Genomic DNA, 12,834 nt, shown 5'->3' with positions numbered 1-12,834 from the left:
TCCCTACCGCGGTGCTGGCCATGTCGTCCCTACTGCGGTGCTGGCCATGTCGTCCCTACCGCGGTGCTGGCTATGTCGTCCCTACTGCGGTGCTGGCCATGTGGTGCTGGCCATGTCGTCCCCACTGCGGTGCTGGCCATGTCGTCCCTACCGCGGTGCTGGCCATGTCGTCCCTACCGCGGTGCTGGCCATGTCGACCCTACTGCGGTGCTGGCCATGTCGTCCCTACTGCGGTGCTGGCCATGTCGTCCCTACCGCGGTGCTGGCCATGTCGTCCCTACTGCGGTGCTGGCCATGTCGTCCCTACTGCGGTGCTGGCCATGTGGTGCTGGCCATGTCGTCCCCACTGCGGTGCTGGCCATGTCGTCCCTACCGCGGTGCTGGCCATGTCGTCCCTACCGCGGTGCTGGCCATGTCGTCCCTACTGCGGTGCTGGCCATGTCGTCCCTACTGCGGTGCTGGCCATGCCGTCCCTACTGCGGTGCTGGCTATGCCGTCCCTACTGCGGTGCTGGCCATGTCGTCCCTACCGCGGTGCTGGCCATGTCGTCCCTACTGCGGTGCTGGCCATGTGGTGCTGGCCATGTCGTCCCTACCGCGGTGCTGGCCATGTCGACCCTACTGCGGTGCTGGCCATGTGGTGCTGGCCATGTGGTGCTGGCCATGTCGTCCCTACTGCGGTGCTGGCCATGTCGTCCCTACTGTGGTGCTGGCCATGCCGTCCCTACTGCGGTGCTGGCCATGTCGTCCCTACCGCGGTGCTGGCCATGTCGTCCCTACCGCGGTGCTGGCCATGTCGTCCCTACCGCGGTGCTGGCCATGTCGTCCCTACTGCGGTGCTGGCCATGTGGTGCTGGCCATATCGTCCCTACTGCGGTGCTGGCCATGTCGTCCCTACTGCGGTGCTGGCCATGTCGTCCCTACCGCGGTGCTGGCCATGTCGTCCCTACTGCGGTGCTGGCCATGTGGTGCTGGCCATGTGGTGCTGGCCATGTCGTCCCTTCCGCGGTGCTGGCCATGTCGTCCCTACTGCGGTGCTGGCCATGTGGTGCTGGCCATGTGGTGCTGGCCATGTTGTCCCTACTGCGGTGCTGGCCATGTCGTCCCTACTGTGGTGCTGGCCATGCCGTCCCTACTGCGGTGCTGGCCATGTCGTCCCTACCGCGGTGCTGGCCATGTCGTCCCTACTGCGGTGCTGGCCATGTCCTCCCTACCGCGGTGCTGGCCATGTCGTCCCTACCGCGGTGCTGGCCATGTCGTCCCTACTGCGGTGCTGGCCATGTGGTGCTGACCATGTCGTCCCTACCGCGGTGCTGGCCATGTCGTCCCTACTGCGGTGCTGGCCATGTCGTCCCTACCGCGGTGCTGGCCATGTCGTCCCTACTGCGGTGCTGGCCATGTGGTGCTGGCCATGTCGTCCCTACTGCAGTGCTGGCCATGTCGTCCCTACTGCGGTGCTGGCCATGTCGTCCCTACTGCGGTGCTGGCCATGTCGTCCCTACTGCGGTGCTGGCCATGTCGTCCCTACCGCGGTGCTGGCCATGTCGTCCCTACTGCGGTGCTGGCCATGTGGTGCTGGCCATGTCGTCCCTACCGCGGTGCTGGCCATGTTGTCCCTACTGTGGTGCTGGCCATGTCGACCCTACCGCTGTGCTGGCCATGTGGTGCTGGCCATGTCGTCCCTACCGCGGTGCTGGCCATGTGGTGCTGGCCATGTCGTCCCTACTGTGGTGCTGGCCATGTGGTGCTGACCATGTCGTCCCTACCGCGGTGCTGGCCATGTGGTGCTGGCCATGTCGTCCCCACTGCGGTGCTGGCCATGTCGTCCCTACCGCGGTGCTGGCCATGTCGTCCCTACCGCGGTGCTGGCCATGTCGTCCCTACCGTGGTGCTGGCCATGTCGTCCCTACTGCGGTGCTGGCCATGCCGTCCCTACTGCGGTGCTGGCTATGCCGTCCCTACTGCGGTGCTGGCCATGTCGTCCCTACCGCGGTGCTGGCCATGTCGTCCCTACTGCGGTGCTGGCCATGTGGTGCTGGCCATGTCGTCCCTACCGCGGTGCTGGCCATGTCGACCCTACTGCGGTGCTGGCCATGTGGTGCTGGCCATGTGGTGCTGGCCATGTCGTCCCTACTGCGGTGCTGGCCATGTCGTCCCTACTGCGGTGCTGGCCATGTCCTCCCTACCTTGGTGCTGGCCATGTCGTCCCTACCGCGGTGCTGGCCATGTCGTCCCTACTGCGGTGCTGGCCATGTGGTGCTGACCATGTCGTCCCTACCGCGGTGCTGGCCATGTCGTCCCTACTGCGGTGCTGGCCATGTCGTCCCTACCGCGGTGCTGGCCATGTCGTCCCTACTGCGGTGCTGGCCATGTGGTGCTGGCCATGTCGTCCCTACTGCAGTGCTGGCCATGTCGTCCCTACTGCGGTGCTGGCCATGTCGTCCCTACTGCGGTGCTGGCCATGTCGTCCCTACCGCGGTGCTGGCCATGTGGTGCTGGCCATGTCGTCCCTACTGCGGTGCTGGCCATGTGGTGCTGGCCATGTCGTCCCTACCGCGGTGCTGGCCATGTCGTCCCTACTGTGGTGCTGGCCATGTCGACCCTACCGCTGTGCTGGCCATGTGGTGCTGGCCATGTCGTCCCTACCGCGGTGCTGGCCATGTGGTGCTGGCCATGTCGTCCCTACTGTGGTGCTGGCCATGTGGTGCTGACCATGTCGTCCCTACCGCGGTGCTGGCCATGTGGTGCTGGCCATGTCATCCCCACTGCGGTGCTGGCCATGTCGTCCCTACCGCGGTGCTGGCCATGTCGTCCCTACCGCGGTGCTGGCCATGTCGTCCCTACTGTGGTGCTGGCCATGTCGTCCCTACTGCGGTGCTGGCCATGCCGTCCCTACTGCGGTGCTGGCTATGCCGTCCCTACTGCGGTGCTGGCCATGTCGTCCCTACCGCGGTGCTGGCCATGTCGTCCCTACTGCGGTGCTGGCCATGTGGTGCTGGCCATGTCGTCCCTACCGCGGTGCTGGCCATGTCGACCCTACTGCGGTGCTGGCCATGTGGTGCTGGCCATGTGGTGCTGGCCATGTCGTCCCTACTGCGGTGCTGGCCATGTCGTCCCTACTGTGGTGCTGGCCATGCCGTCCCTACTGCGGTGCTGGCCATGTCGTCCCTACCGCGGTGCTGGCCATGTCGTCCCTACCGCGGTGCTGGCCATGTCGTCCCTACCGCGGTGCTGGCCATGTCGTCCCTACTGCGGTGCTGGCCATGTGGTGCTGGCCATATCGTCCCTACTGCGGTGCTGGCCATGTCGTCCCTACTGCGGTGCTGGCCATGTCGTCCCTACCGCGGTGCTGGCCATGTCGTCCCTACTGCGGTGCTGGCCATGTGGTGCTGGCCATGTCGTCCCTACCGCGGTGCTGGCCATGTGGTGCTGGCCATGTCGTCCCTACTGTGGTGCTGGCCATGTGGTGCTGACCATGTCGTCCCTACCGCGGTGCTGGCCATGTGGTGCTGGCCATGTCGTCCCTACCGCGGTGCTGGCCATGTGGTGCTGGCCATGTCGTCCCTACTGCTGTGCTGGCCATGTGGTGCTGGCCATGTCGTCCCTACCGCGGTGCTGGCCATGTGGTGCTGGCCATGTCGTCCCTACCGCGGTGCTGGCCATGCGGTGCTGGCCATGTCGAACCTACTGCGGTGCTGGCCATGTGGTGCTGGCCATGTCGTCCCTACCGCGGTGCTGGCCGTGTGGTGCTGGCCATGTCGTCCCTACTGCGGTGCTGGCCATGTCGTCCCTACTGCGGTGCTGGCCATGTCGACCCTACTGCGGTGCTGGCCATGTCGACCCTACTGCGGTGCTGGCCATGTCGACCCTACTGCGGTGCTGGCCATGTCGACCCTACTGCGGTGCTGACCATGTCGTCCCTACTGCGGTGCTGACCATGTCGTCCCTACTGCGGTGCTGGCCATGTCGACCCTACTGCGGTGCTGGCCATGTCGACCCTACTGCGGTGCTGGCCATGTCGACCCTACTGCGGTGCTGACCATGTCGTCCCTACCGCGGTGCTGGCCATGTCGACCCTACCGCGGTGCTGGCCATGTCGACCCTACCGCGGTGCTGGCCATGTCGACCCTACTGCGGTGCTGACCATGTCGTCCATACCGCGGTGCTGGCCATGTCGACCCTACCGCGGTGCTGACCATGTGGTGCTGGCCATGTGGTGCTGGCCATGTGGTGCTGGCCATGTGGTGCTGGCCATTTCGACCCTACTGCTCTCTCACCATACAGGCTTCCTCTTGCACCTGGCTTCAAAAAGCTCCCCAATTTTTACTGTTTGCTCGGGTTCGTCATCAACCGAGTGTGTCGTTCAGGGCAGTGTGGACTCATCTGAATATGTCTGACAAACATTGATTTCGGAAGTGAACTTTCACTTTACACGCTGTGTCATGCTCAGAATATGAGTATTGGGTTGTGTGAGTTTGCCAGTTAGCAGTGTCTGTCCGTGACAGCAGTGTTTCCCTGTCTCCCCTGTAGGCAGCAGTGAAAGCTCCTTCGGCGAGGAACTCTCGCCAGGGATGGAAAGGTTGGTACCATCTGACGTTTAGCTTTTTTAACATGGCAACCCAACCCTTAACCTTATACCGTTCCTTTTTTGTTAGCACTTTGAAATGGGTCACTATTTGCACACTTATTAGTGAATGAGGTAGTCATAGATAAGCAGACATGCGTACATTGTGCCGATTTTGAACTGTACCTCGTTGAATGATTTACTAATAGTGTATACGTAGTTTGCTCGTGTTTATCATCTCAAAGGGATTTACAAGCCTGATATTAACGTTGCACCCCGTTTTTTAAATGGTTGCAAAATGAGTTGGTCTCAGCGTGTCAAGTCGACCTCACTGAATAAAACTCACTAAGGAACGATATCATTCGTTCTAAATGTCCCAGCGTTGAGTGTCGACCAACGTTCTCACGCGATCTCGGTTTTCCACGTCCGACAAGAAGTGTAAATTATTCTCAACCCGATTTTTCTCGTCTTTTAATTCCAATCACTGATTGGGTCCAAATGCACTGCGCTTCATTTAGCTTTGGGGACTATTTAATTGGTTTCATTGTACTGTAAAAACTAAATCAAGTATTTTACATATTTGTCCCAGGTCTGGTTTAAACATCAGAACTATTAGGGACCCTTGAGAGAAAGTGTGTGTGTGTGGGGGAGGGGTGTGTATTGTAAACCAAATAGCAGTGACCCTCCTGGCAACTCAGACTGACTATTGACAATGTGCACAGGGGACGCATGTATGCCACACTGGGCCCCAACTGGAAGGTCCCTCTACGTAATTCACCTCGGAGCCGCAGCTATGTTTACAGGTACAGTGGTGGTGGTGGGGGTCGGGTTATGTCACATGTTCTAGGGTCATAGGTCATTCATCACCGGGAAAAGAAGGGTGGGGGGGGGTCACGCGGTCACCTCTTGTCACTGCATGCAGCGTCCGTCTCACTCAGTCTCTTCACACTGTTGGTGGAAGTTGCCCCTAACCCCTGGTCTACGGTCAGTTTATTCACAGGTTTAATAGTTAAAGGGGAAGTTCGCTATTTTACAATTTGATGTTAGATGGTTTCCTCACCCTGCTAGTAGTTTATGGGCCAGGAGAAACTGGAATCCATGGTCCGGTTTAACTTTAAACAGCACAACAAACTGGCCACTGCTAGCTTAAAAATGTCATGGGCATGACAGGGATATTCTTTTTATGTACTCTGCATGGTTTTAAGATGGCGCAGGCTGAAGTTTGTAGTGGCTGTTTAAAGAAATACAAACTACGGATTACATTTTTCTCTTTGCGCGTAGACACGGTTTAGGAACTATCTCAGCATTATATTGTGTCATCTTGAACTTCCCCTTTAAGGTTGGGGTTTCAGGGGTTGTGGTTTGGAAAGATGTAGCTTGGAACAGGGGAAACTTCTACCCAGGGGCATCCTTCCTTCTGTATATCACCATCACAGACTTTTGAGTCCCTCGTCTCCACACTCCAGGGGAAAAGGGACAAAGGACCTGGACAAATGCGACATAGTTTCTTGACTCTTGTCTTTTGGGATGGTGTTTCTGATTTATTTTACTTTGGGGACCGTTGACCCTAAGCTGTCTGTTTGTCTTCGGGGGAGGGGGTTTCACTGAGAATTTAAAATGAGAACCATTGTGGCGAGAGGAGTGTGCTTCTTCAGGGTTCTCATGGAAAATGTTCTACTGTAATTTCTCTACATTATACCATGCACTCATTGACGGAGACTGGACCAAATCCTAACATGTGCATACGTGCGACTCTTCCACTGATATCAATGCACACTGTTTACACAAAACCTTGAAGTAATGCGCATATTATCTCAAGTTAGCTTTTGTCCCATTGTACCAATGTCAACTCTCTGCTACAGAGTGATCAGAACGGGGTCAAGATCAGGCTAACGTTTATCGTCATCAGCTTGTCCCCTTTTGGTTGGCATGGCGATCCCATGCGTCACCCTCTTCCATAATCCCTAGAAAGTCTGAATAACTAAATCGCCTATAAAACAGTGGGCAAAATTGTTTGGAATGACATCATTTCCTGTTGTATACTAATTATATAAGGAAGGTCTCATTTTGGGACTTGTATAACAACATGTCTTTTAAAGTCGTTATTTGGTTATCTGACCAGATATCTAAAATATGAGGTCTTTCCCTGATGTCTCGATAATGTAATGAAGACATATTTTTTCGGGTCTTAATCTGGTTCCCTGACCACTCTACAACCAGAATTTTTTTTTTTTTTTTACAACGTAACAATGACATAATTATGACGTTCCCGACCTAATTTTGTCCGCTGGGTTACCTACTGTTCTCTCCTCTCCTGGTCTGGTTTATTAAGACTGAGAGTTTCAGAATAGCCTTCCTTTGGTCATGCCCCTTGTTCTACTCTCAACTTTAGTGGAACTTAGTAAAAAATATATATATATATATATAATTTAAAAAAAATTAAAAGCATGCAAGCCCCAATTCACATCTGTCACATCCTGTTATTACACAACACCATATCTGATCATTTTGAGGAGCTCTGCCAAAGAAACAAGGGGTGTCAGAGACCTATATACCCTTTTCACACGATCATGTTCTGGTTATATGGTTCGTTCCAGCGACTATGATGGATGCAAAACCAAGTACGGCTTGGTTCAGTAGTGTGAAAAGGGTACTAGAGAAGCCACGGTCTACTACTGTTCATACAACTTTGGTTTTGACCCTTCTACCCCCCCAAGGTATCCTCATCCCTCTCCCAGCCCCTCGGGTGCCAACCCGTGCAGCGAGGTGGGCAGTGTTACTATCGAGGGGCCCCTTCGGAGGAAGACCCTGCTGAAAGAGGGCCGAAAACCCAAGGTAAGGAGGGGTGTGTTTTCTATCTGACAACTGGTACATGGTAAGGAGGGATGTTTCCACTGTCTGACTCCTGGTCCAAGGTAAGGAGGGATGTGTTTTCTGTCTGACCCCTGGTCCAAGGCAAGGAGGGATGTGTTTTCTGTCTGACTCCTGGTCCATGGTAAGGAGGATGTTTCCACTGTCTGACTCCTGGTCCAAGGTAAGGAGGGATGTGTTTTCTGTCTGACTCCTGGTCCATGGTAAGGAGGGATGTTTTTCTGTCTGACTGGTCCAAGGTTGTGTTTTCTGTCTGACTCCTGGTCCATGGTAAGGGAGGATGTTTCCACTGTCTGACTCCTGGTCCAAGGTAAGGAGGGATGTGTTTTCTGTCTGACTCCTGGTCCAAGGTAAGGAGGGATGTGTTTTCTGTCTGACTCCTGGTCCAAGGTAAGGAGGGATGTGTTTTCTGTCTGACTCCTGGTCCAAGGTAAGGAGGGATGTGTTTTCTGTCTGACTCCTGGTCCATGGTAAGAGAGGATGTTTCCACTGTCTGACTCCTGGTCCAAGGTAAGGAGGGATGTTTCCACTGTCTGACTCCTGGTCCATGGTAAGGAGGGATGTTTCCACTGTCTGACTCCTGGTCCAAGGTAAGGAGGGATGTTTTCACTGTCTGACTCCTGGTCCAAGGTAAGGAGGGATGTTTTTCTGTCTGACTCCTGGTCCAAGGTAAGGAGGGATGTGTTTTCTGTCTGACTCCTGGTCCATGGTAAGAGAGGATGTTTCCACTGTCTGACTCCTGGTCCAAGGTAAGGAGGGATGTGTTTTCTGTCTGACTCCTGGTCCAAGGTAAGGAGGGATGTGTTTTCTGTCTGACTCCTGGTCCAAGGTGTTGAGGGATGTTTTCTTACCCACCAAGGTAATGAGGGATGTTTCGTCTGACTCCTGGTCCATGGTAAGTTGAATGTTTTCTTACTGTCTGACTCCTGGTCCAAAGGTAACAAGTTGTTCATTGTAAAGTTATTCTGATAGTCTCTGTCGGTCCAAGGTAAAGAGGGATGTTTTGTGTGTGTCTGACTCCTGTGTCTGACGTGTCCAAGGTAAGGAGGATGTTTCCACTGTCTGACTCCTGGTCCAAGGTAAGGAGGGATGTTTCCACTGTCTGTTAAGGAGGGATGTTTCCACTGTCACTCTGTCTGGCTAAAGAGGATGTTTCCCACCTGTCTCCGACTGTGAGTGAGACCTGGTCACTAAAGGTAAGGGAGGATGGACTAAGTTTTCTGTCTGACTCCTGTTTTTGTCCCAACGTTTTCAGTAAAAATGTTTTGCTAGGGTGTTTCCACTGTCTGACTCACTGGTCCATGGTAAGAGGATGTTTCCTGTCTGACTCCTGGTGTTTTCCATGGTAGAAATGTAGGGAAAACAATGTTTCTGTCTGACTCCTGGTCCAAGGAAATGTAGGGATGTTTCCAATGTTCTGTTTACTGGTCCATGGTAATGTAGGGATACAATTTCCACTGTTTACTGAATGAAATGGTCCAGGGTAAACAGGGATGTTCTGTTTACTAGAATGAAATGTCCAAGGTAATACAATGTGTCAGTTTCTGAATGAAATGACTACAATGTTCAGTTTACCAGAATGAAATGTAGGGAAAACAATGTTCTGTTTACTAGTTCTGTTTACTAGAATGAAATGTAGGGAAAAGAATGTTCTGTTTACTAGAATGAAATGTAGGGAATACAATGCTCTGTTTACTAGAATGAAATGTAGGGAATTTCAATGTTCTGTTTACTGGAATGAAATGAGGGAAAACAATGTTCAGTTTACTGGAATGAAATGTAGGGAAAACAATGTTATGTTTACTAGAATGAAATGTAGGTAATACAATGTTCAGTTTACTAGAATGAAATGTAGGGAAAACAATGTTTTCTGTTTACTAGAATGAAATGAGGGAATACAATGTTCAGTTTACTAGAATGAAATGTAGGGAAAACAATGTTCTGTTTACTAGAATGAAATGTAGGTACAATGTTCAGTTTACTAGAATGAAATGTAGGGAAAACAATGTTCTGTTTACTAGAATGAAATGTAGGGAATACAATGTTCAGTTTACTATAATGAAATGTAGGAAAACAATGTTCTGTTTACTAGAATGAAATGTAGGGAATACAATGTTCAGTTTACTAGAATGAAATGTAGGGAAAACAATGTTCTGTTTACTAGAATGAAATGTAGGGAATACAATGTTCTGTTTACTAGAATGAAATGTAGGGAATACAATGTTCAGTTTACTAGAATGAAATGTAGGGAATACAATGTTCAGTTTACTGGAATGAAATGTGGAATACAATGTTCAGTTTACTAGAATGAAATGTCTGGCTCGAAAACAATGTTCTGTTTACTAGAATGAAATGTAGGGAATACAATGTTCAGTTTACTGGAATGAAATGTAGGGAATACAATGTTCAGTTTACTAGAATGAAATGTGGGAAAACAATGTTCTGTTTACTAGAATGAAATGTAGGGAATACAATGTTCTGTTTACTGGAATGAAATGTTTTCAGTTAACAATGTTCTGTTTACTGGTGTGAAATGAAAAACAATGTTCTGTTTACTGGAATGAAATGTAGGGAATACAATGTTCAGTTTACTAGAATGAAATGTAGGGAAAACAATGTTCTGTTTACTAGAATGAAATGTAGGGAATACAATGTTCTGTTTACTAGAATGAAATGTAGGGAAAACAATGTTCTGTTTACTAGAATGAAATGTAGGGAAAACAATGTTCTGTTTACTGGAATGAAATGTAGGGAATACAATGTTCAGTTTACTAAATAAATGTGAGTAAAAGTGGAAAAAGACACTTTTGGATCAACAACCAAACAAACGCCGTCCTCTGGAGGCAGAAGGCTGTGTTGTTTTCATTACTCACTTCATCACATCTTCCCTGCAGTACAAATCTTCAGCCTGTAAGAAGGTGTGTGTAACGGGCTGGATGGTTGTCCTGCCTGACGACCCGGCTCGACCGAACATCTTCCACCTCAACGACCCGGATAAAGGTTAGACTTGGAGACCATTTTTTGGGGGGGGAATGTTATCCAGGAAAAATTGTATTAGTTTAAAATATTTTTTTTCCCCCCAAAACAATTTGTCAGACAATATACAGTAGCTCGGTATTTTGTATTATTTATTTTATACTTGTCTTTAACAAGGGATCTAATCATTCTGGATGTGACTGTATATTAATATATTTGTTGATCCCAGGATGTCTGAGGCATATAAGGGTTTGGTTTTCTAGCGCACATTTATTCAAAAGGCACTCGCACATCTGTGTAATCTAATTTGCAGGTGCATGGCAATAATTGAACAAGATGGAGGAAAAAGGAAACCGCACACACTGCTCTTGATAGCATCACTGCTCTTGATAGCATCAAATCAAATCAAATCAAATGTATTTATATAGCCCTTCGTACATCAGCTGATATCTCAAAGTGCTGTACAGAAACCCAGCCTAAAACCCCAAACAGCAAGCAATGCAGGTGTAGAAGCACGTGCAGGTGTAGAAGCATCACTGCTCTTGATAGCATCACTGCTCTTGATAGCATCACTGCTCTTGATAGCATCACTGCTCTTGGTAGCATCACTGCTCTTGGTAGCATCACTGCTCTTGGTAGCATCACTGCTCTTGGTAGCATCACTGCTCTTGGTAGCATCACTGCTCTTGGTAGCATCACTGCTCTTGATAGCATCACTGCTCTTGGTAGCATCACTGCTCTTGGTAGCATCACTGCTCTTGATAGCATCACTGCTCTTGGTAGCATCACTGATATTTAATAAGCTTTATGTATCGGCCACACGGCCTTCGTCAGAGCTTTTAGGATTTTTTTTGAAAGTTGCGCCATTATGTGGACCTGGCTCCTCCCACATCCGTTCTACACATGGAAGGGGGTTGGAGGCAAAGGAAAAATAAATAAGTGCTACCAAATATAACAATATGCATTTTATAAATATGACAAAAGTGTATGAATGACACGTCTGTAAAATCTCAACGAGGACATAGCAAGTTTTCATTAGTCATAAGGTACATCATACGAGAAACGTCAGAATAATCTACAAGAGACACATATTTCATTTTTAAATTCATAACAAAACATACATAGGCATTTCATCATTAAGTCCTTTAGGAAATAATGTCTGGAGGGTTGAAAATCCCAAAACATTCCCTTTAACTCAGAGTATTATTGATATCACCTCCCCAGTCTGATATCGTAACTTTCTTTATGCCACAAAATCTGAAGGTAGAAATGTCATGCTTCAGGTCATTGAAATGTAATTGCGACTGGATAATCCCTGCCGTTTCTCCTGATTTAACTTTTATGTTCACTAATTCTCTGTTTGAGAGAGCGGGTGGTTTTACCGACATAACAGAGCCCACATGGACATTTAATCATGTTTAAACACTTTATCATGTTGTTGCACTGTGCGCATCCTCTGCATCCCTAGCTACATTAGTTATCTACATTATTACGTGTTCCGCCACCCATGTTATCTACATTATTACGTGTGCCACCACCCATGTTATCTACATTATTACGTGTGCCACCACCCATGTTATCTACATTAATACGTGTTACCACCCATGTTATTTACATTATTACGTGTTCCACCACCCATGTTAGCTACATTATTACGTGTTCCACCACCCATGTTATCTACATTATTACGTGTGCCACCACCCATGTTATCTACATTATTACGTGTTCCACCACCCATGTTATCTACATTATTACGTGTGCCACCACCCATGTTATCTACATTAATACGTGTTACCACCCATGTTATTTACATTATTACGTGTTCCACCACCCATGTTATCTACATTATTACGTGTTCCACCACCCATGTTATTTACGTGGGTGGTGGATTTACATGATAAAGTGTTTAAACATGATTAAATGTCCATGTGGGCTCTGTTATGTCGGTAAAACCACCCGCTCTCTCAAACAGAGAATTAGTGAACATAAAAGTTAAATCAGGAGAAATGGCAGGGATTATCCAGTCGCTGTACATTTCAATGACCTGAAGCATGACATTTCTACCTTTTTAAAAAGTTTTTATGGCATAGAGAAAGTTAAGATATCAGACTGGGGAGGTGATATTAATGATACTCTCGGTCTGACCTTAATTAGCTCAATCAAATGGTTCGGTTGTTTTAGGTCAAACTCCAAAGCCCTCTTGTCTTGTTGCTTCACAGGTAATGTTTACAAGTTCCAGACGGGATCCAGATTCTCTGCAATCATCTGGCACAAAAACCTGGAAGAGGCTTGCAGGAGCTGTAGACCTCAGGTATAGTTGTCTTTTATAATCGATTTGAATTATTTATTTGTTCAATATATACACAGACACAACATCAATTCAATGGTAGTATATGCATTTAAAAAGAAAAAATGATTGAGGAT

General features: G+C 49.5%; 1 protein-coding gene across 5 annotated transcripts in view; it reads left to right on the top strand.

Annotated features, from left to right (window-relative positions):
- LOC118388042 (ras-specific guanine nucleotide-releasing factor RalGPS1) overlaps positions 1-8,544 on the top strand; it is a 319,864-nt gene extending 311,320 nt beyond the window's left edge. For 2 of the 5 annotated variants that reach the window (XM_052525024.1, XM_052525025.1), the window contains 5 exons: positions 4,530-4,578; positions 5,286-5,366; positions 7,302-7,478; positions 7,945-8,064; positions 8,184-8,233. In XM_052525024.1, coding sequence (XP_052380984.1) covers positions 4,530-4,578; positions 5,286-5,366; positions 7,302-7,425 — 254 coding nt within the window. In that variant the 3' untranslated portion in view covers positions 7,426-7,478; positions 7,945-8,064; positions 8,184-8,233. Of the gene's footprint in view, positions 1-4,529; positions 4,579-5,285; positions 5,367-7,301; positions 7,479-7,944; positions 8,065-8,103; positions 8,264-8,513 lie in introns of those variants that run through there. The other 3 variants (XM_052525026.1, XM_052525027.1, XM_052525028.1) reach the window with 3 other exon arrangements.
- Positions 8,545-12,834: the final 4,290 nt, after the last annotated feature.

The sequence above is a fragment of the Oncorhynchus keta genome, chromosome 9 (assembly GCF_023373465.1).
Source record: "Oncorhynchus keta strain PuntledgeMale-10-30-2019 chromosome 9, Oket_V2, whole genome shotgun sequence".
Classification (NCBI taxonomy): domain Eukaryota; kingdom Metazoa; phylum Chordata; class Actinopteri; order Salmoniformes; family Salmonidae; genus Oncorhynchus; species Oncorhynchus keta.
This window is presented reverse-complemented; position numbering and strand designations above follow the sequence as displayed.